The sequence below is a fragment of the Biomphalaria glabrata genome, chromosome 14, assembly GCF_947242115.1.
Source record: "Biomphalaria glabrata chromosome 14, xgBioGlab47.1, whole genome shotgun sequence".
In the NCBI taxonomy this organism is placed as follows: domain Eukaryota; kingdom Metazoa; phylum Mollusca; class Gastropoda; family Planorbidae; genus Biomphalaria; species Biomphalaria glabrata.
Window position 1 is genome coordinate 4,002,372 of NC_074724.1, and position 23,031 is coordinate 4,025,402.

At 34.7% G+C, this 23,031-nt stretch overlaps 1 protein-coding gene across 5 annotated transcripts; it reads left to right on the forward strand.

Moving 5' to 3' along the window:
* The first annotated feature begins 249 nt into the window (after window positions 1-249).
* LOC106051702 (uncharacterized) lies at window positions 250-22,293 on the forward strand. Of its 5 annotated transcripts, none has more exons than XM_013206906.2 (7): window positions 250-399; window positions 7,695-7,750; window positions 13,017-13,137; window positions 14,925-14,940; window positions 15,236-15,342; window positions 19,826-19,981; window positions 20,825-22,293. In XM_013206906.2, the coding sequence occupies exons 3-7, from the start codon at window positions 13,102-13,104 to the stop codon at window positions 20,828-20,830; spliced, it is 321 nt and encodes a 106-aa protein (XP_013062360.2). In that variant the 5' UTR covers window positions 250-399; window positions 7,695-7,750; window positions 13,017-13,101; the 3' UTR covers window positions 20,831-22,293. The 5 variants fall into 5 exon arrangements, with proteins under 5 accessions (XP_013062360.2, XP_013062361.2, XP_055866498.1 ...); XM_056010523.1 differs by having other exon boundaries at window positions 269-384; XM_013206907.2 differs by lacking the exon at window positions 7,695-7,750 and having other exon boundaries at window positions 260-399.
* Window positions 22,294-23,031: the final 738 nt, after the last annotated feature.

Here is a 23,031-nt window from a genome sequence, read left to right on the forward strand (position 1 = left end):
GTATACTAGACATTAAAATGTCACCTAATTAGTATGCAAATTTTATAACTTTTTTATTTTTGGTCCGATTTCAATAATTTTTTCATCACAATACATGAAAAAAAATCCTCTATGTTCCATAAATAAAACCTGAAAACAAATAAAACAAACGATTTCATTGGTTTAAAGATACATCTTTATGTGGTTTAAACCAATCAGAAAACACTTTACAAATATTGACCTGGAGACACATGTAAACAACTGCGCGGGTATTTTTAGACTTCCAACCCTTTGCTGAGAAGCTACGTGGCTTGATAAAGTTTTAGTACTTTTGTTTTTGTTATTTGCTATCAGTTCTCAAACTCAATATTACAATAAATGGGATCTACACTTAAATTTTGAAAGGTTTACCTAATATAAGTAAGCTTTGTGGAAATTAGCTCATTCAGCCCCCATAAACAAAGGCATGATTATTATGATTGCTCTAACAGTACTAACACTAGTCTAGTAGAGACTAGATATCTAGATCTAGAATAATCTAGATCTAGATCTAACTACTACTACTACTAGTAACTAGACCTAGTTCTCTAGTCAAGATCTAGCTAGTCTATTAGCAATAGTCTTGTCTAGATTATAATCTAGATCTACTCTTTGCATTTTAGATTTAGGTCTACTAATAATCCATAATAAAAGCAGACCTAGATAGTAGATCTAGATCTAACTAAATCTAATAGTACCATAGTAGTCATACTAGTCATAGATTATGATAGATGATAGATCTAGTCACAATCTAGTGTAGCAAATGATAGTAGTTAGATCTAGAAAGTAGATTTAGTTCATTTAGACTTCAGGACAATACTGTCATTTAGACATTTATGGAATTGATGAAAAGCTTGAATCTTATTTTTAGATCAAAAGCCTAAGAAATTTCAAAAATAATTTAAAGTACCAGTACCAGGATTTGTTTGTTTATATAGATCAGTGATTCCCAAAGTGGTCTATATAGACCCTTAGGGGTCTACGAAAGTGAAAAAACAAATTGGGGGTCCAAGGGGGTCTATGATAATAGATTTCATATTTAAGCAGGTCATGACTAATTTTTACATCCCATTATTGTAATTCTTCACACTATATATAATTTGTAACTTAGTTAATCATTTAAATATTTATCCTGCTATTCAAACGAAAAATTGTTGTATTTAATTTCAATACTTATTAAAATAACTTAATTTTGTCTTCATGTAAATAATGTTTAACAAAAAGAAATGTAGACTGTCTAGCGTTGATTATATAAAATTGTTCATTCTTTCCTTGTCAACCAAGCGGTTACCGATTGCCTTTTTTATGACGATATGAAACTAATTACGCTTGAGGATCATCTGCGACAATATCACCCAGATAGAAAGATATAGATTAAAAAACTTTTTAACATTCAAAGATAATGTTCAGAATAGACCCACAAAACCTCTATTCAACATCATGTAGAGAAGATGGTGGTTTATGAGTCTTACAATATCTGTTCACTTATAGCAAAAAAAGGGTGTGGTGGTAGTGGTTAAGGGCTTGGCTTCCGTAATTGGGGTCCTGGGTTCGAATCTCTGTGAATTTTGAATTTCAGGATTTTCAGGGCTCCCCTGAGTCCACCCATCTCTAATGGGTACCTGAATTATGTTAGTAAAAGTAAAGGCGGTTGGTCTTTGTTCTGCCCACATGACACCCTGCTCGTTAACCGTTGGCCAAAGAAACAGATGACCATAACATCATCACAATGTCTGAAAGGGGAAATTTACTTATTTATGGCAAATTGCGGAAAACACCATATGTAAAACATTGATTTTTACCAGCCGTTGTAGTTTTAAAACCTGTTTTACACAAACCCACATCTGATATTACTAAAAGAATTTCTTTAAGCAACAATACAGTTCAAGGTTGGTTCGGTGGCATGAGTTATAAAATTAAAAGCTTCATATGTAATTCATTGCAAACGACATATATAAGTTTGGGCTCAGCAGCGTCACAGGTTCTGACAGGATGTAGTGGTGTGTGCTGCAAACTGCATTATGGTCGCCGGCTCCATATTTTTCCTCAGGTTAACCCACAAAACCTTTCCCATGTTTGAGTTGCAAGACTGGAGAGTTTTGAATTCAGTTTTACTTCTGCTAGGTGGGTGGCCAGCCAAGACTAATGAGCCCTTCCTGCTCGAAGCTTACTGGTTGAGGCGACAGTCACTCGCCTTCGCTCTTTCTGCCGATAGTGATAACATCTTCGCAGCTTCAGTATTCGAGCAACACGTGAAACATCAAGATAGACACGAGAAACTGCTCTTTGCGAAAACTCATAAAATGATACTTAAGGCCATTGTGTTTGGAGATTCCAGCAATACATATTGCTATTTTAATTGCTTTTGAATTTTATCAATAAAAAAGAGAGATCTCTAAAATCTCTAATATGTAGCTTTAAATTACTTTTTCACTTTTCAACTCTCTACAGATAGAAATAAGGAGGCGTTTTGGCTGAGCGGTAAAGTGTTTGGCTTCTGAACTGGGGGTCCCGAGTTTGAATCCTGTTGAAAACTTGGATTTTTAATTTCGGGATCTTTTGGGCGCCTCCAAGGCCACCCAGCTCTAATGGGTACCTGACATTAGTTGGGGAAAGTAAAGGCTGTTGGTCGTTGTGCTGGCAACATGACACCCTCGATAATCGTAGGCCACAGAAACAGATGACCTTTACATCATCTGCCCTAAAGACCACATGTCTAAGGGGAACTTTACTTTACTTTTTGTACAGATAGAAATTAGTTTTAAAATTGTTAAATTTGCAAAAATATGAAAGTTAAGCAGGGGGTCTACCAATAACCAGAAAACATGGCAAGGGGTCTACGAGACAAAAAAGTTTGGGAACCACTGATATAGATCTATATATAATATAGACATAGTTTCACATAGGGCTGATAGGCATAGGGTGACCTAAAGTTTTCTATATCATCCATGGGTCTACCTCAACCATTTTCCTGCACTGTTTTAAAAACATAGTTGAAAAGCTGTGAATGAAACTAGACTAGTATTTAAGGCGTAATTCTTTCGAGGAACGCTCGACAAATCCAAAATGTTGATGAGACTTTCCACCATATTATCATCCTAAAATTGCTTTTTTTGGTAAAAGAAGTCTTGAAATAGCAGTATATAAAGCTAGTTTCATCATATAGTGAAGGGGAACTACTCAGTTTAAGGATGTATAGCAAGTTTAGAATATTTTCCTCCATAAATTACATCAATGTAGTATTCCTAGAATCTGAGAAATCGCATTGTATCGTCAAAAAAGATAGGATATAACAGTACAAAAAGCGTTGAAAAGTTTAAAAAATAATATTTTAACACAGATGAACAATAGAGATATTAACTGTATAGCAGAAATGATTTTAAAAACACAATAACTTAATTTTTATCACAGAGATTGTCGTTTTTGCCGTTTTCTCCTATTAGCCATTTTCATATTTTTTTGTTCAGAGTTGGCGTGATAAAAAATTTATTTATGAATATTTTGTCTTGAAATTTGGCACAAATAATGTTCTATATATAATATATATATAGGTATGAAAGTGAAGCAGAATAAATAGAAAAGGTTGAAAACTTTAAGAGTAATTAATTTTTTTCTATGCCTACCCCCCTATAAAAACTTGAAATAATGGGCCGCAACCATGCTTAGAGCTATAACTTTTTTTCTATTTAATGAATTTGGTTTATTCTGCTTCACAATCTTCTACTAGTATTGAATAATCAACAGCTGAAGTTTTATTGAACTAGCTTTAGTAGTTTTCAAGAAATCTTGACATGAAAAATAGCTATTTTTTCATCATTTTAGCTAAAAATAGCCCCCAAAAAATTTTTTCTCAAAAAGTTGATAAGATATAAAGAAAAAATATTTATTTTCTTCTTATTTGCATGCTGACACATAATAAAAAAGCATTTTTTATTATTAAAACATGTAATTTTTCTTTGGGGGTTTAAGCTGTCCTTAATGTTGTGAACATGTTCATCTGGGCGACAATGTACACAAATAATCTATTTCTAGCTTAGCAAATTAGCAATTTTTTTTTTATTGGTGTAGTGGGTTTTGTAAAATGTTTGGGAACGACGCAAATGAGGAAGATACATATTACAAAGAGACATATTACAAAGAGACATATTACATAGACGCAACTGCTTTATCTGCATTGGAAGTGGCAGAACCGAATTGAGTTGGCATGGTCATGGTCGTATTCAATGTACTCTTGACACTCTAACAGGTTATTCTATTCAGTAAAGTTTGCCACAGAAAAAAAGTTTGCTTTAATTTCCGTCGGGTTTATTGATTTTCTTTCTAACGTTTTAGTTTTTCGGCTACAACTTGAATTAAATTCCCTATGTAAATTAAAAAAAAAACAACATTCATTCAGAGTAGACACAGGGAAAAGTTTGACAACAAATTTCATCAAGTGAACACTTTCTCATTCTGGCTGTTCGATGATGTTCGACTAACTTTTGATACAATTATTGTCGAGGACAAATACTAGCATTTTAGCTTTGAGTTAATTGAAGCTTCGAAAGTCTTATCCCTAGAACACTAGAATGCTTCATACAAAAACACTATAAACCTTTAAATGGTTCAGATTGACTATATACAGATATTGCTTAAGGCTGTTTTAGTTTTTCACTTTACTTTTACTTTGTAAAGCCAATCGTACATTCCATAAGATACATATAAAAGAATCACACTATGTCAATAAGATACATATAAAAGAATCACACTATGTCAATAAGATACATATAAAAGAATCACACTATGTCAATAAGATACATATAAAAGAATCACACTATGTCAATAAGATACATATAAAAGAATCACACTATGTCAATAAGATACATATAAAAGAATCACACTATGTCAATAAGATACATATAAAAGAATCACACTAGGTCAAGTCATCATCCACAATTATTACAATCTATTTTCTCAATTGTGTCAATAGTTTCTTTGCAAGTAGGTTATTGGATTCAGCAGAGCCGGCCTTAGGCCTTTAGGCCTAACAAATGCTCCTAATTGGGGTCTGGCATGGCCACGCAATTAACATTTAGCCTATCACTATCAGTTATGGCTTTTGTCACAAAATTTAAAGATGTAGGACTTGAAGGGTTATCATTTTTTATGACTCGTAAGATTGACGTAACTTTAATTAATCCACTGGCGGCTATTGCATTTGAGTTGGTTTCTATCCATGTTGTATATTAGATATTGATATAATGATCTAATCAATAATAATAGTTGTAATTGTAAAAAAAAAATAGAAGAGAGGCCTTGCAATTAAATTGGGCCCCGCAATTTGCAAGGCCGGCTCTGGTTCCGTTAACCTTGTCGGCTAAATAGAGGTAATTTCCAAAAACCATTTTAGACGCAAGCATAGTATTCAGCCCCATGCTGCCCAGTGCTGACAGATTAAAGCATAGTTCCATCCTTGCAACCTACGCTGAAGAAAATAAACTGGTGTGAGAAAGTCCATCTAGGACAGGGGTTCTCAACCTGTGAGTCGCGACCCCTTGGGGGTCGATTGACGATTTGTCAGGGGTCGCCTAAGACCATCAAAAATATGGAGTGTTATTGTCTATTCTTCATTTGCTGTATGTGTGCAGTATGCGGAGGGGGGGGGGGGGTCGCGGCAGAGTGGGGTATTGTAAAAAGGGCTCGCCGAGCATAAAAGGTTGAGAACCGCTGATCTAGGAGATCATCTATCATCTTTATCATTAATCCTGTGCACTCCCAGGGGAGCATATGACCGCACTCACACCTCTCCACCGAACTCGGTTCTAAGCAGCTTTCTTCATCTGCTCCCATGTCATTCCAGTACCCTCAACTTCACTGATGACTGACATCTTCCAGGTTTGCTTGGGTCTGCCAACTTTCCTTGTGGGTTCAAGTCAAGTGCCTGCCTTGCAACATTGGTTGCTGGTTTTCGCAGGGTGTATCCAATCCAGCTCCAAGTTCGCTTTGTGATGTCTTGGGCTATGGGCTTTTGTCTAGTTCTCTCCCACAAATGGACAGTGTTATCTTTTCTGTCCACCTAATTCCTCGGCGAAGGCATCTGTTAACAAAAGTCTGGAGCTTTTCCATATTTGTTTTAGTGACTCTCCATGTCTCTGAACCGTATAGAAGGACCGACTTAACGTTTGTATTATATATTCTTATTTTGGGAGTTAATGCCTTAGAGCGAGAGATGGGTGGCAAAACAAAGCTCCCGCGGGAGTGCCTAAGAGGGTATGAGACTAGAATCAGACATACTCACACTCTCTTAGGCTGGTGGAAGGGAGCTTTTGTTGGCCTTAGAGTTCCAATGAGACGCACAACTCTACTAGACAATTTCAGAAGAAGAGTTGAAAAGGCAAACCTACATTTATAATTCGAATTAGTATATCATCATCAGTTCCACCGTCTTTACTAACTCTACTTCCCAGATAAGTGAAGTGGTCCGTATCAAGGATGTTCTCTCCCTGTAGCATGATTTGGGTTCTCTTGTCTGTTGTTGATCATCAAAACTTCTGTTTTCTTTTTGTTGATTAGAAGTTTAGTCTTTTTCACTACTTCTGAGAGTCTGGTCAGTTTGGTCTGAGTATTTTGTTGTGTATGGGAGAGCAGGCAGATGTCATCGGCAAAATCCAGGCCTCTAAATGTTGTCTTAGTGTCCATTGTATGCCGCTTTTATTATCGAAGACTGTCTGTCTCATGACCCAATCAATCACCACAGCTGGGAGATCACCCTACACTTACTAAGCAAATGACATCCAGTAGGCAATCAACCAGCAGTGAACAAAACAAACAAACTCTCATCCACTCATTAAATAGCAATCAATGATGAAAATCTCATTTACCAGTTAATACTTTTATTTCATTGTCTGATTTTTTTTTTTTTTTTAAATATTTTTTGTAGACTTACTTAGGTCACATTGTAAAACCACAATTGCTACAGAAACGGCAAACTTGAAATATATTATTGTCTATAGGCCTATTTAATTAATGATTTTAATATTTAATTTAAATCTGCTATTCTGTTTCTTAGGCCTACTGTTAAGCGGTGTACCTGTTCTTTATCATTTGTATAGGCCTACGTGGCGGGAGAAACAAATTAAACTTCCCCTAGAGTTTATCAAACGAGCTAACTATAAATAAAACCTCTTGTCACAAGGATATAACAGTAGTACAGTAGCCGGCAACTCTTCGGCATCTTGCGACACTCAGTGCTGCAGACGGGAACGTCGCTTGTCCCAAATCGATTCGGCTCTTGCCTTTCCTTTGTGTAGATCAGCTGTTTGCCTATATAGAGGGATGGGGGAAGTATGGCCACTACAGATAGATGTTGAAGAAGTAGTTAGACCTCTATGTTATCTTCAGAATCCATGCTGCTTACTAACAACAACACCGAACTACACAATGAAATAAAGCATATGAATCTACCCTACCGGTATTCATTATTTTATTTTAATAAAACAATTAGATATACTGGACTGTGTAGCCTATTTGTTTAAAATTTCCTACATGGTTTCGTTATGCTATTAAATGTTAATCTTATAGGTCATGGATAGTTAGCCTTAGCGTTGACACAGTAGTCTCGTTTTCGTTTTAAAAAGAAATATTGGTAATATTTATTATTTAGCGCTCAATTTAGCTACAGTTGTGCTTGTTTTCAGTTAGTTCTGTTTCTGACGGGACCAATTGAACTGGATTTATTTCCACAAAGCTAAAGGTAAGAGTATTCTTTTAATTATTATCTTAACGCACAGATCTATAGACCTGACTTCTAGTAGACGCAAATAATAAAAAAGATAGGCCTATTGTTTATCAATCGAAATCAATTTACAATAAAATAACTACAGGTATATATGCGCGTAACGCTCGTAACCCTTGACCCGTGATGATGAATAATAAAAATCTTTGTCAATGGGGGAGTGACGTCAAAGTGACCCCAGGAATTTGTCTTTCCATGTCTTCATAAGCTGTTCTTAGTATAGTATAAATATAAAAGTAGCCATAGGATATCAACAATCCATTCTTTTACATTGTCCAGCCAGCTTTTCCCAGGACGACCCTTTTTTCGTGCTCCTGACACTGTAAAGTGTAAATGACTGTATCAACTGTATTTATCAGTGTATAATTCATGTATTATCTGCAGTTGAAGGATGACTTTTACTATTAACTTCTTATAGCTTAGTCTTAGGCGACTTAGACTTAGGTCTTAGCTGGTATAGACTAGTCACTAGAGCTAGACTCTAGACGTCTATACTATAGACTATAACTATAGGCTACTATAGATCTAAATCTAGACTAAGATTATTCTAGATCTATCATCTAACTAGTAGATCTACCTAACACAGTCAGTGAGGCCAATGAGGATACTCTCGCCTCTTAGGTCCAAAAAAAGTAGAAAAAAAGTACAAGTAGATATCTAAATCTTGATTCTTGAGTGACTAGTTCTCTAAACTAGAACCTTACTGCTTACTTACATAGAATTATTAGAATGATAGATCTAGATTGACTAGTGTCTAGATCAAATCTAGATCTACTAGATAATTAGAGTCTACTGTCTTAATGTCTAGGGAATGAATCAGCCAGGAAAACCAGTGACTTAGCCTTAGCACTTATTAACATACATACTAGATTGACACATAAAATGCATATTAGGCTATGTAATAATTGTAATTATCTATTTTGAAATAACGCCTGTAATCTAGATCTATTTTTATATTAATTTATATAAGATAAAATAGACTAAGATTCTACTATTCTATACCTGGCTAAGCCAGTCAGTCTTGAGTAAAGACTAAGATGTTTGGAGGTTACAGCACATCTCCCATATAGATATATATGGCTCCTTTTGTCTCGAAAGGCAATGGATGCGCCCAAATGAGTCACTGGTTTTGGCTTAATCTTGAGACGGGGCAGAATCTGGTGTGGCTAATCAAGCCAATTCTAGAACGGCAGACTTTGCCACAATTCGTACATGTGTATGCCTCTGATTTAGGGCTAGCAGACAGGGCAGCTTTCTTTTTATCCCTCTTGATTAAAGCCGCTTCAATTCTTTTGTTCTCAGCAAGGGTTGTCCCAGCACGCACAGTCTGTCTCCATGCACTCCGGTCTTTGGCTATGTTTTCCCACATACTTTCGCTGATGCCTGAGGCTCTCATGTCTCGCTTGCAGACATCTCTATATGTTAGTCTTGGGCGGCCCTTGGGTCTGACTCCTTCCACAAGCTCAGCATATAAGATATTTTTCGGGATTCTGCCATCTGGCATGCGGGTGACATGTCCGAGCCAGCGTAATCTTCTTTGTGTCAGGAGAGCATACATGCTGTTCATATTGGCCAATCTTAAAACTTCCTGATTGGAGACATGGTCCCTCCAAGAGATGCCCATTATGCGTCTCAGGCAGCGCAAGTGGAAACTATTCAATCTGTGCTCTTGGTACATGTATGTTGACCAGCTCTCACTGCCATAAAGGAGAGTGCTCACAACACAGGCGTTGTAGACTAGGATTTTGGTCGCTGTGGTCAATTTACCATTTTCCCAGACGCGCTTGGAGAGTTTTGCCAATGCTGTGGTAGCTTTTCCTATCCTTTTTGTCCGCTCGATGTCTAAGTCTAGGTTAGGGGCCAGTACACATCCTTGTTTGACACCGCTCTTAATGGAGAATGGCCTGGAGGAAGAACTTTCAAACTGAACGGTGCCCTGCATATTTTCGTGAAAAGCTGACACTAGTTTTCTTAACTTATTTGGGCAGCCAATTCTCTCTAGTACAGCAAACAGACCGCTTCTGCTAACAAGGTCAAAGGCCTTGGTCAAATCAATAAATGCTATGAAGAGGGGCTGCTTTTGTTCTCTGCTCTTCTCCTGTAGCTGCCGAAGAGAGAAAATCATATCTGTTGTAGATCTACCTGCCCTAAAGCCACACTGCGACTCTGGATAAACACGATCTGCCAGGATCTGTAATCGCTTTAGTAATACTCTAGCAAAAGCCTTTCCGACTATGTTAAGCAGTGAGATGCCTCTGTAATTGTTACAATCAGAGCGGTCGCCTTTATTTTTATAAATTGTAACAATGTTGGAGTCTTTCAATTCCTGGGGGACCATTCCTTGTTCCCAGCACAAGCTTAGCAGTTCATGGAGTGGTTTGATTAGGGCATGTTTTCCAGCCTGAATTACTTCAGCAGGAATGCCATCTCCTCCGGGTGTTTTCCCATGTGCAAGCATGTCAATGGCAATGCTCAGCTCCTTTACTGAGGGCGTTTCGTCTAATTCCGTCAAAACTGGAAGTGATGGTAAGTTGGAAACAGCATTTGGTGAGATGGCGTTTTCAATCTGGTAGAGTTCTGCATAGTGTTCAACCCATCGTTCCATTTGCAGCGCACGATCGCTGATGATTGAGCCATCTTTTGACTTGAGCGGAGCACACTTGCTGGTGTGAGGTCCAAAGGCTTTTCTCTTGCCCTCATATAGTCCTCTTATGTTACCACAGTCTGCACAAGATTGAATATCTTCGCATAGCTCCTGCCAGTATTTGTTAGCACATTGTCTCGCTACTCTTTGGGCATTGTTACGTGCAGCTCTGAGCCTTTTTAAGTTGCTTGGGGTGGGATCCTTCTTGTAGATTAGCATGGCTGCTCTCTTGTTCGTAGTGGCAGTTTCCATTTCTGGTAGACTAGCTTCAAACCAGTCTTCGCTTTTCTTGGTTTTGTTTCCAAAGACCAGTGATGATGTTTGGTAGATTGTATCACGCATAAACGTCCAGCTTTTTTCTACCTCAGTCACAGAGAAGTTTTTAAAAGCTTCCTCTAATTTGTTTTCAAATTCGGTGCAAAGATCAGGATTTTTTGTGCTAGTAGTATTCAGGCGTGATTTTCTTTTTCCCTGTGATGTGTGGATCTTAGTTGGCAGCAGTCTTGTCCGGCAGGACACTAAAGTATGATCAGTATCACAATCCGCGCTTTGGTAGCTACGTGTCAGCAGTATATTTCCAATGTCCTTTTTTCGTGTCAGTATCATATCCAGCTGGTGCCAGTGCCCAGACCTAGGGTGCCTCCATGAGACACAGTGCTGTGGTTTTGTTCTGAAGTATGTGTTGGTAATGCAGAGCTTATGGTATGTGCAGAATTCAAGAAGTCTTTGTCCGTTCTCATTCATCTTTCCGATTCCAAAAAGCCCAAGACAGTCTGGCCAGGTAGTGTGATCTGATCCTACTCTGGCATTGAAGTCACCTAGAAGGATCATATATAATATATATAGACTCTATGCATATATTTATAATATATATAGATCTACTATAATAATAATTGCATAAAGCCTTGTTACAACTTCAAGTCAAGTGGTTTAGTGTTGTAAATGCAAACTTCTTGTGTGGGAACTAGTTCATTGGTGTGTGCTGCAAAAGAATACACCATGATGTTGTGGGCCAAGGAAGAGGCTGTCACCCCAGTTGCATTATATTATATATCTGCCATTTTGCCAGTCACTTTGTTAATTATCTCTCTCCCTTTTCTTCTGATTTTGTTAACATTTTGCTCTTCATAATGGCTCATAAGCATAACTTCATAAGACAGGCACTAATGATGACAGTGCATCAAAGAAGAGGAAAGTTATCACCATGGAAGTGAAATTATATATTATATTGCTAAACAATTTGATACCTTCCCCTAGTGTCTTTAGCATCTTCTGCAGGTTCCTTTTCCCTATAAATCTGTTCTCTTTTTTTTTATCACTATTTTTTCTATCTCCATTTCATTTCATTGCTTAACATATTTTCATATATTTTCTTAATGTGTTTTTTTTTTTGTTATAATTATGCAGGGTACTATGTTATGATAGATATTAAGATAGGATTTAGTGTCTTAAGTATTTATGTTCAGTATGTGTACAAATGTTCCCACTTACACAGAAAATTGGATTATGATGCAATGTAGGGACAGATAAATGTAACCTGAGAACCCCCTGTATAATATAATGTTAAGGGATTCATTCTGGCATTAATAAATGAACATCTTTTCTGATTTCACTTCATTTTCAATTTTAATTTTTAAAATATTGATCCATTTTGGAAATGTGTTTTGATTACAAGGATTAAAAAAAACAACAACATTCCTGGATTCCATAAAAGAAAACATACACAATACACAGAGACATTTATTGGGTGACTATACATTTCATGAACGACTTGATTCTTTTTTTCACTCTCATTAGCTCATCATTCAACTAGTAGCGCTGATAGTCTCATAGAGTAAGAAACAAACAATGCTTTGAATGTTTCAGTTCTTACCTTCACGGTCAGAAATCACCCACATCGTGACGACTTTTTGTAGTTCTGATTGAGCGGGTGGAGGTTCTCTAATAAAATTTTTCCAGCTTTACTAAGACATCGTTGTCCAAAAAGTTTAATTCAAATATGGTAGAGTTGTGTGCATGGTTTTTTAAGCATATCCTAGCGGCGTCTCTATTGTTTGTATGACATCAACCTTGCAAACAAGTTTTTGGATATGTTAGTAGATTTAGGATTCTCACACAGTTACAATATAAACCAAGATGTTCTTTAAAACTGTTCAGTTTGTACAAGAAAAATAACCGCTGTGTGACAATGGTACCCTGATATCTTTATGAGCTGACTTGAAGTATTGATATATTGTTTATATTGAGTTCATCTATCAATTACTTTTTTCTTCCAAATGCTTTAAAAATTTCTTTGTTGCATTCAGTTTTAAGAAATGGACAATGCACCAGTTTTGTATTGTCCTTTATCAAACTTCAATTAAGTTCTCTAAAAGTATGTCAACCATTACCAAATGTATTTTATATATATATCCCAACCAATCAATCAAGTACAATCAGGAGTTTGTTTTATATTGTTCATTATTTGAACATTCTTTTTACTTATCAATTTAAAAAAAAAAACAATTTTCACTTGACAAACATTTAAAATTCCTTATATTGTTATTTAATCGTTTTCTTTTTATGTGTTTTTTCTTTAAGATTCTTGCTTAAATTTGGCTTTATAAGACTTCTTTGCCAGTTTGACAGTCTATTGGACTTTTTGTGTTTGCCAGAGAAAAGTCTTATGAACTTGATAATGGCAGAAGAATCAAAAGAACAGGTAAAGATAATATAATGACATTATAAATGTTCTAAATAGTTTGTCAAATTATTTGAGAAAGAAAGATATTAATCTGCGTGAGTTTCACACAAGGCGTTTATCACAGTAATCTTTCTTTGTTTACACGTTAATGTTTGGCATATATGGTGGGAATATCATCATCATCTTTCCTTTGCGTTCCTCATGGAACATAGGGCTTCAGTAAAAACACGCCACTCTCCACAGTCTCTTGCTATTTTTTTAATGGCTTCCCAGCTCTTTCCTGTCCTCTCAGCTTCATCTAGTATACTGCGTCACCATGTTCTTTTTGGTATCTCTCTATGTCTTGTTCCCTGGGGGTTCCACTCTAAGGCCTGTCTAGTTCTGCTGTTGGTATCTTTTCTAAGGGTGTGACCAATCCATCTCCACTTCCTCTCTAAGATCTGCACCTCTATATTTTTCTGTCCACTAATCTTCCCACAGTTTGGTGTTTTCTACTTTGTCGTACCAGTGTATTTTTAAGATATTTCTCAGACATCTGTTGATTAAGGTCTGTACTTTTTGTTGTTGCTTCAGTGGTTCTCCATGGTGGAATATAATAAAATAGAACCTAAAGAGAAACATAAAAAATAAAATGATTAGAAGGATTTGAAATAAGACAAAATAAACAATGTTAAGGATACTATAGTGCAGTGTTTCCCAAACTTTTGACCTATGTATACCCCTTTTATAATTTTTGTAATGCTGAGTAACCCCCCCCCCCCATCACACACACTCTTTAATTTATTAACAGAACATAATAACTGAGTATTTTAAAAAATCAGCAGAGTTAATGAGGTGCAACGCCTACCCCCTCCAAAGTCTTCGCATACCCCACTTTGGGAAACACTGTTCTAGTGAAAGATCACTGTTCCCAACTAAATACAATTTCTTTGTATTGCAAGAGAAAGGGTTTTAGAAATTTGATTCTGTAGTGCTGAAAAGTGTACACAAATTATTATTTGGTTTTAAAAAATATTCGCTTACAGTTTTGTATATTGAACACCTAAACTCAAGAAAAAAAAAAGTGCTACTTATGGATTTGTATGGTATAATAAAATTGCTGTGGCATTTTATGTCTCGAGAGATGATCTTTTCCCTTTGCAACTTCTTGTGTGACACACACCCCCGTTACCCTTGATACACAGCTGCAGTCACTGGTTGGGTATGTGTAATCACCAGGCGCTGTTGCATTTTCACCCTTCTTTTTGCTCCTGTTCTGTATGGCATCTGCAATCCAGGACCCTTCCTTTATGCTCACTCTCCATGTGGAGATACACTTATTGTAAGCCTCTTCAGCTTGGACAGCAATGCTCTGTATATGACAAATTTATGTCATCACACTGTGACCTGTTTCTTATGAATTATATACCGTATTACAATGTACACAATTGAAATATTTGATTTTGGTTAACGAGAACCTGAATTTCAAATCAGAGCGATAATAATGAGCTTTGTAAACAATATTTGAACAGTTGAATTTCTTAATATAAATGGTTATAAGCACAATACCCTTTAAGAAGAATCTGCTTCATACAATTTTATGAAGATAGCGCATTTAGTCATATTAACTATTATAGTATTATAATAAATTTCTTATTATTGTCGTTGTGGAGTTAATCTGACGGAACTTCTTAATTTTGTTTTTTTTTTAATAATAGAAAATAAATGAAGATTGAATATAATAGTGTATATGTGTTTAAATATGGGCAATTTTCAATTAATTTTTTTTCTTTATTGCTAACCTTTTTTTTTTTTTTTTTTTTCAGAGTACTTTCAGATATGGTGAGATTAATTTCTAACTTCAAGATTTTCTGTTGAACAAGTGTAATAACTTTTAAGATTTTGTTTGAAATAGGTATTGTGACTGACATTCTTTAAAATCAAGTAATCTTAAATATTTCAGTAGAAATGAAATGCTATTTAAGTTAATCTGACAATGTGGAACACCCACCATTGTTTTTTACAATTTTTAAAACAATTAATGTCAATGTTGAGCACTTCAAATTTTTCATTCATTTGTTGATGTTTTTTTTTATTGTTTCATAAATTTATTTTGGAACAACTTTTGAAAAGGCAGAAGCAGAGGAGGACAATGGTGTGATACAAATGAGATGCTATCTTCCAAATCAGCAATCCTACTTAATGAGAGATATTGCACTGGACTCTGACACACTGGTCAGACAAGTAAGTTACAAAGAAGTATTGTCAACAAGGCAGTTTTTAGACATAGTTCCTTTTTGTCAGGTGGGCAAGTTACTGAAAGTTACTTTTTTTGTTTAATATCAGTGTAATTGTAATTATTTTTCTTGCATATACATATATAGGGGGCATGGTGGCTGAGTGGTATAGTGCTTGGCCTCCGAACTAACGGATCTCAGGTTTGAATCCCAGTGAAGATTCATATTTTAAATTGCGAAATTTTTAGGCTGCCCAAGTCTTTCCAACTCTAGTTGGGGAAAAGTAAAAGTGCTTAGTGATTGTGCTTGCCACATGACACCCTGGTTAACCATGTGAAATAGAAAGAGGTAGTCAACCACAGGCCAGTATTTTTACAAATTCATTTGGCTTAAAGAATTTGTGAATTTGGTGCAGATGAGTTTGAGAGAATCAAAATTTTCAGAAATGGTCTAACATATTTTGTTCAAATTTTTATCATATCTTTAAAATATATTTATCTATAATATCTACAGACAGTTTGGCTAAATAGTGAAAGGGAAAAAAATGTGGCAATGCAAAAAAAAAAATTAATTTAAAAAATATGTATTTTAATAACCTTAAATGAGAAAAAAATATTTAAAAAAAAATATTCTTAATTTATTTACATTTTGATCACTCATTTGCAAGTAGTTTTGAAAATAAATTTTATTTCTTCAAAAATATAGAAAATATGCTATTTTTACACAATTTTGTGCATCAAAGGCAAGAAAATATTTTTATTTTTTTTATTTTAGCATTTATTATATCCTTAAACTACATATACTATCTATTAAACCTTAAAGAAACATATAATAGCTAAGTTTAAAAAAAAAAAGCTTTTTGACTAACATTCCCCCTTAAGCCGTTTGAGTAGCTAGAATGGTAGAGGTTTCAATTGTGAATTGAGTTTATTACTTGGTGTAGATTGATTAACATTTCTGAACTCTTAATGATTTTTCTGGCTTTTTTTTTTCTTGGTTATTTAAATGAGACTAATTTCAAATACAATTGACTCTTTAAGGCCCACATTTTATATTCTGACACTAATCCAATGCAGCACTGACGTAAATTCATGTAATTAATTTATTATATAGTGTATATATATTTAGAATGTAATTTAGTACAGCATGTGAAAGCTGAAATCATATGTTTTGTATTTTTTATTTTTAGATTATTAAATTTTTTATTCATCTGTTTTTTTTAATTTTATTTCCTTGTCTAAGAAAATATCTAATTACATCATAAATAGAATTCTTTTCATACATATGGTTAAATTCTTTGAAATATGGCTTGGTAAATTCAAGGTTTTCAGTTATATGAAATCCCTATAGTCGTGTAACCATCTATGTATTGAAAGTCAACTGTACATTTTTGTGCTATAACATAGAGCAACCCAAATTGTTGTCTGCTAGGTGCTAAATACAAATTCTGTTAACTGCATACCAGTTTATTGAATAGTTCCCTTAAATAGCCTATTGATATAGCCAATTTTATGTTATATTGCTTTGAACATCGCTTTTGAATGTTGGCCATAGGCTAGATGTGTTTAAGTGCTTGCTAAGTTAATAATACATATCACTGATCATCCTTCATGCACTATGGCAAAAAGAATGTGATCGCCTGTATTTCTAAATCTGGATTTAAAAAAAATTAGCTAGATGTTGAGTGTAGGTGTGTTAATCAAATGTAAAATGTTTTGCATGTTTCGGATGTTCCTTCAGAGTTGAAGATGATCTACTTCCTAGTGCAAACATTAAATATAAATTTAATCATTATGCTTAAGGTTGTTCAACATGTTTCTGCTACTCAAATCTGTTCTTGTCAGTAGATTTTCTATCTCATTTACTTTCATCAAGAATTTCCCTCTATTATGGTTGACTCTTCTGTTGACCTATGTGTATTTTTCGACTAGTGAAGCACCTAGCTTGTCACTAGTATTTATAATTAATGGTACTGGATGAACTTCAATGTTATACTTCTGGCCCTAGTTACTCTAATGGGACTGAAACAGGGACTGTATCAGAATTTCCTCTCTACCTGACCCCAGCTACCCCTTGACATCTCCCTTCATGCTCCCCTACCCTGTCAGTCTCTATTATATGGGCAAATAGTTTTCTCCCCACTGTTTGCCTCCTTGTACAAATAAATGACTTCTGCTCCATAGAATGTGTCTTACTGCTAACAATGGCAGTAACACCCTCTTCTGTACCAGACACATGCATTAGAATCTTAGTCACTGTAGGTGTATAGCATCAGTCTATACACATTCACACATTCCATAATACTGGAATTTCTGCTACTTTGTCTGAAGTAGTGCCCTTTATTGCACAGCACACTTGTTGCATCAAGCAGAACTAGCAACTCTTCCTCTTAAATTGTTATCAAAACAAAGGTCTTGCAATGAATAGTGGCACTGTTTTTTTTCACATCAATGTTCAGACCATAGCACAATTATTAACTGGCTGAAAACATAACTAACCTAACACAAACCTCTTCTCTGTTCTTTTAATCTGAAAGGGTTTAGCTTCAAAAACATGTTCTCCTATGTTGCCCAGAAATGTATTAACAATGAATGAGTGGAAAGTGCTTGGCCTCCAAACCAAGGAGTCATGTCTGAATCCTGAGGATGACTGGGAATTTGAACTTCAGGATTTTTAGGACATCCTTGAGTTTACCCAACTTTTGGCACTAGAAACATCTTCTCCCATAGATTTTAAAGTCTGAAAAGGGCACCTTCTTTTACCTATATTACCTTAACATCCCAAAAGTAAATAGTCTTTTTTTTTTGTAGCAGTCAATATAGTAAATAAATATACCTGTATATATCTATACACACACCGGTATGTAACTATTTTAACAATATCAGAATGTTATCCAGTGTTATGGAATGTTTTCTACCTCTAAGATACAAATATCTCAAATCTAGCCTTTTCTCGTTCAAACTCCTCTTTCTTAGCTTTTTCATAGTCTTCTTTCTGCTCAGCCACATACCTCTCTAACCTTTCACCTTCGTACCCCAGAGAACGACCATCACTTATAAACTGGGCAGTAATTGTCAGCCTAGTTTCCATGGTAAATATAATGTACACTACTTGGCTGTATTATATTTAAATTATATACAATATGGGAACAAAAAAATTCTACTAATTGTACAAGAAATCAACTAAAGCCTAGAGCCTGCGGTTAAATGGCAAAGAAAGAAACCTATCTGTGCAGTATCCCACGTCGGAGGAAAGTGCCTCACTCAGGCCACAGCGTCGAAATATAGTTGCCACAGGACAATTTAACACAATACCAGTAGCCTCAGACTTCAGTACAGGTACCACTTTACAGCCACTTTACACTCACGTTCGCTTGCTGCCGGGAGCGAGAAGACACTCGTTTGAAGGTGAAGCACAATATAGAAAACAAGAAAATACAAATGCGTTTAAATCTTGCAATACAATAGTTATATAGTATATAGTACAGTATAGTTATAGTGTTATATCACTTATATCACAAAGGATGTATTTATCTGCTACTTTCGATATACATCGTTGCCAATGGTACAAAAATCAATATTAGTACAGTAGATTGTGATGCAATACTATGTAAACAATTATTGGATTGTAGACACTGCCGCTTCAAAATCAAGTAACTAAAACTTATATAATGATTGAAATTATAGTTCTGTGACTAGTAGTCACAGCCGGACTCGAGCCCCCAACTGTCAGTGTTATGTTAAGGCCTTAGCTCGTTTGCCCGGGCCCCTGACATTCAACCAGGCACCTTCGTGCTTACAATAAATAAATGACTCACTGGTAACAATGCAAATATTTAATGATATAAATATAAGTATGATGACAAACTAATGGAGTAATGACATTGAATTTGGAACATTTTAATACTGTGAATTTATTAATTAAATAATAATTCTACACCTTGCTATCCGACCACGTGACACATAAATGCTCGCAATCACACCAAAACACACTGCTGAATTTAGTACTTAGTGTAGAACTCCAATCCCATACTAACTCCCCTAAACAGGGGAACACAGAAGAATCTCAACAAACGTTACACCAGCAGAACAAAAACACTCCATCAGCTTACAAGCAAGGCAACAAAAAGAAAGTGCATTCAAAAATAGTGCACTTAATACACATTGGTGCTAGAATGCCATAATCTACGCACCGACAATATTATAATTTTAAATATACAGGATTGAGTTTTTACTGTTCATTATAAATACTTTTAATAAATATATATATAATTTATATATTTTTTTTATTTTTCACTCCATGATAATTAGTTGTTGTTTTTTTTAGACTAAATTAGTTTCATATATTATTTTTATATTTGAATTGTAAAATTCAAGATTCCATTTATTACCAATGAAAGTACAACGTTTATAATAGTGGATTTGTAAATTGATTGTCGAATTGGTTTATTCTAATACTTAAAAAATAACTTGTATTCATTTGATTGAAAGGTGAAGCAGGACATTCTTTACCCACTGGGCTTTAACCATGAGGCGTATCACATTGCTGTTGTGACAACTGATATGTTGAAGCACATGGAAGACAATAGGCCAATCACAGACTATTATGAAGAGCTACAGAAGGGGACCATCAAGTTTGTTTCTAAGGTGAGCTGAAGATGAATCCTAGTGTGAACTCACCTGTCAAACATTCAAGTATATTTTGCTCATGTGTAGATAGAGAGGCCATAGCTTTTTCATGGCAGATGTGTTAAGACTAAGGTCGCTTTATTGATCCTAATTAGAAGTATGTTATGATTAAATGTACTATTTTTAATTAGAAACAAGAACATTCCATCAAAAACCACACAAAAGAAAGCAGATACACATTTTCCTGGTGTTGTGAGCTGCCTAAATTTGATCTGACCCAAAGACCCACCATTTTCCATATTAGTTAAAAGCATTAAAGTATCTCATGGTCAAAATGGTTCAATTATTATTGCCCTTGAAATCTTAAATAGAAATGGCTAAATATGATTTAGCTAACAAGTACTGCACATTGCAGTCTTGAAATCCATGCTTTGTCATTTCTTGTAGACAACTGATGTTTCAATAGAATAATATTGTTTGATAACTTTGAAGACATTATGACATGCAGTTATCTTGCATACTTGTAAAGCAATCATGCCACTTCTGGGTTGTCTTTAACTTTAATAATATTTAAAAAAAAAAAAAAAAAAAAAAAAGGATCAAAATCTCTTTCTTGTCAACACACTTTTTTCTAGCTCCCACTCCATTTCAGACATCCATTTGCAACACTCCATATTCACACTGCACTGAACTTTGACAACAAGTTTACCATACTTCCTTCCGAGAGTAAGAGTATTAACCTCCCAGTCCAAACCACTTGCAGGACAGCAGGGAGGTTTTGAACTCAGGACCAAAACACATACCACAAAACCAGGCAACCATCAGTTTTTAATTTCACTTAAACATTTATTTTTTTTTTAGAACTAGCAATAAATGTCTGAGCAGCTTTATAAACAGAATACTTTGTTGTTTGTACACATGTTAACATTAATGCATGGCTTTTGATTCATTTCACATGTACTCTACTTTTGTTTCTAAATGACCATGAAAGTATCTGATTTATCACAAACTTTTTGTTACTTTTGTGTGATATATTATTTTATATCAATAAGTTTTGAAGACTCTGTGACCCAGTAATTTTGTGAAAGTTGGACAAACTTATTTTTTGCCATATTTTTTATGTATAAAGTTAGTCTTACAGTGATATTTAAATTTTAAGCATTGTTTTTTTTTTTTTAGTGTAAGTAGAGATTCTTCACAAATAAATGTATGATCGACTAGATTACAGATGATTTAGATGTATAAAAGAACTTATTTAGGAAGGAATATGAAAATGATTTGATTACAGTTGAGCAGAAGTTTGTATTAGAATTAAACTTTCCATTTCAAAAGATACATAGGAAACTAAGAAATTCATGGCTGAGACATCAGGAAAAGGTCTGGAGGAACACACAAGAGCTCCCATAGTGGACTACTATTAGAGAGTGCCTTTGTTCCTTGAAGAACATTCACAAAAAGATGCCTTTTTTTTTTCAACCTAATTTTTGTTAGTATCAATAAATTCTGCATTTGTGATTCCGACCGCTATATATCTTCAATTTATTAAATGTAATTTCATCAGTATTTTTTAATTCATGTCATTTGCAACAGCCATTGTGACTTCTTTATTTTCATAGACCTATTTGTTACCAACTATGTATTTAAAGTGTTATTGCAAGTTGAGCTTAACTGGATATTCACACACCTGGCTCAAATCTTTTTTTTTCTGTAAGAATTGGCAAGTATCTATTAAAAGATTGTATGTTTTAAAAAAGATTGCCCTTATGTAAAGCAAACTTTTATTATGTTTGTTGACAGAGAGTTGTGTATAAAAAGAGATAAATGTACACTTTTTTTTTTACAATACATACTATGTAAAGAGGCATGGTGGCCAGTTGGTAAAGTGCTTAGCTTCCAAACTAAAGAGTTGGAATCCCGGTCAAAATTGTCATTTAATTTTTAAAAAATTTCTAGCATGCCTTTAGCATGCCATACAATACTAATGGATACCTGAAGAGTTGGAATCCCGGTGAAAATTGTGATTTAAATTTTTTTTAATTTCTAGCATTACTGTGAGTCCATACAATACTAATGAATACCTGAGGAATGTTGGGGAAGTACCAAAGCAACACCTTTATGTTACTTAATGTCAAAAGTATCTTGACTTGACTTCATTATATGTAATGTTCATTGTAGGTCACTTAGTGCTTGACTTATGCTAGGAATAAATCAATCTAGTGTGATTTTGAATGAGAGTGAAGAAAAGATGGACTTGATGCTTTTAACAATTTTTTTTGAAAAGTATTAAATTTTGTGACTAGATCTACTGAAATAAAAGATACTGAAGTGTATGCAAATAGTTTTTTTTAAAGTATTTTTTAAAATGTCATGTTCATGGTGTTACACAAAGATTTGTTATATAATTATAAATACAACATGATTCATAGCCACAACACTAACAATCTCTATTTATATTTCTCTCATATAAACACTAGAACACTTCCCCCCCCCCCCGGCAGCACATAAACACACAGACACCTCTCCTTCCAAACCTTAACAAAAGAGATTAGACCAGGGTGCACTAAGCATTGAGGACATGCTATAGGAGTGCCAATAAATAATACAAATAATTGATTAAAGACGGGCATACTTTTCTTCAAAGTTATATTTAGTCCATGTAACAAGTGTAGATTTTTTAACTCTTTTCTCTCCTAACTGACTATACCAACGTCAATTGGACCCCATTAAATTAAATTGATTTTTGGTTTATGAAATTAATTTGCATTGTGTAAATAGAGCATGCAATCCTCTTTAATTCTATAACAGCTATAACATTTCCTGATAACAAACAAAACATTTATGAATTTTGAACCAAACAGGGTAGTGAAATACAATAGAGCAAAATGAATAATTCCATTGGAACATGGAAAATAATTATGGAGAGAAACAGTTAAGCAACATCGGTGTTCTGAGTGAAAACTGTGGCCTACATCTCTTCCTTGTTTTTGCATGAAACTGCTTCAATTTGTGTTGAAAGCTGTTACTTGTTTAGCATTTGAATGGAATCTTCACCAGTATGATAGTAATGA

Coding starts and splice junctions, on each gene's coding strand:
- LOC106051702 (XM_013206906.2), top strand. CDS start 13,102: ATGAACTTGATAATGGCAGAAGAATCAAAAGAACAG. Junction 15,343..19,825: donor CTGACACACTGGTCAGACAA/GTAAGTTACAAA, acceptor TTTGATTGAAAG/GTGAAGCAGGACATTCTTTA.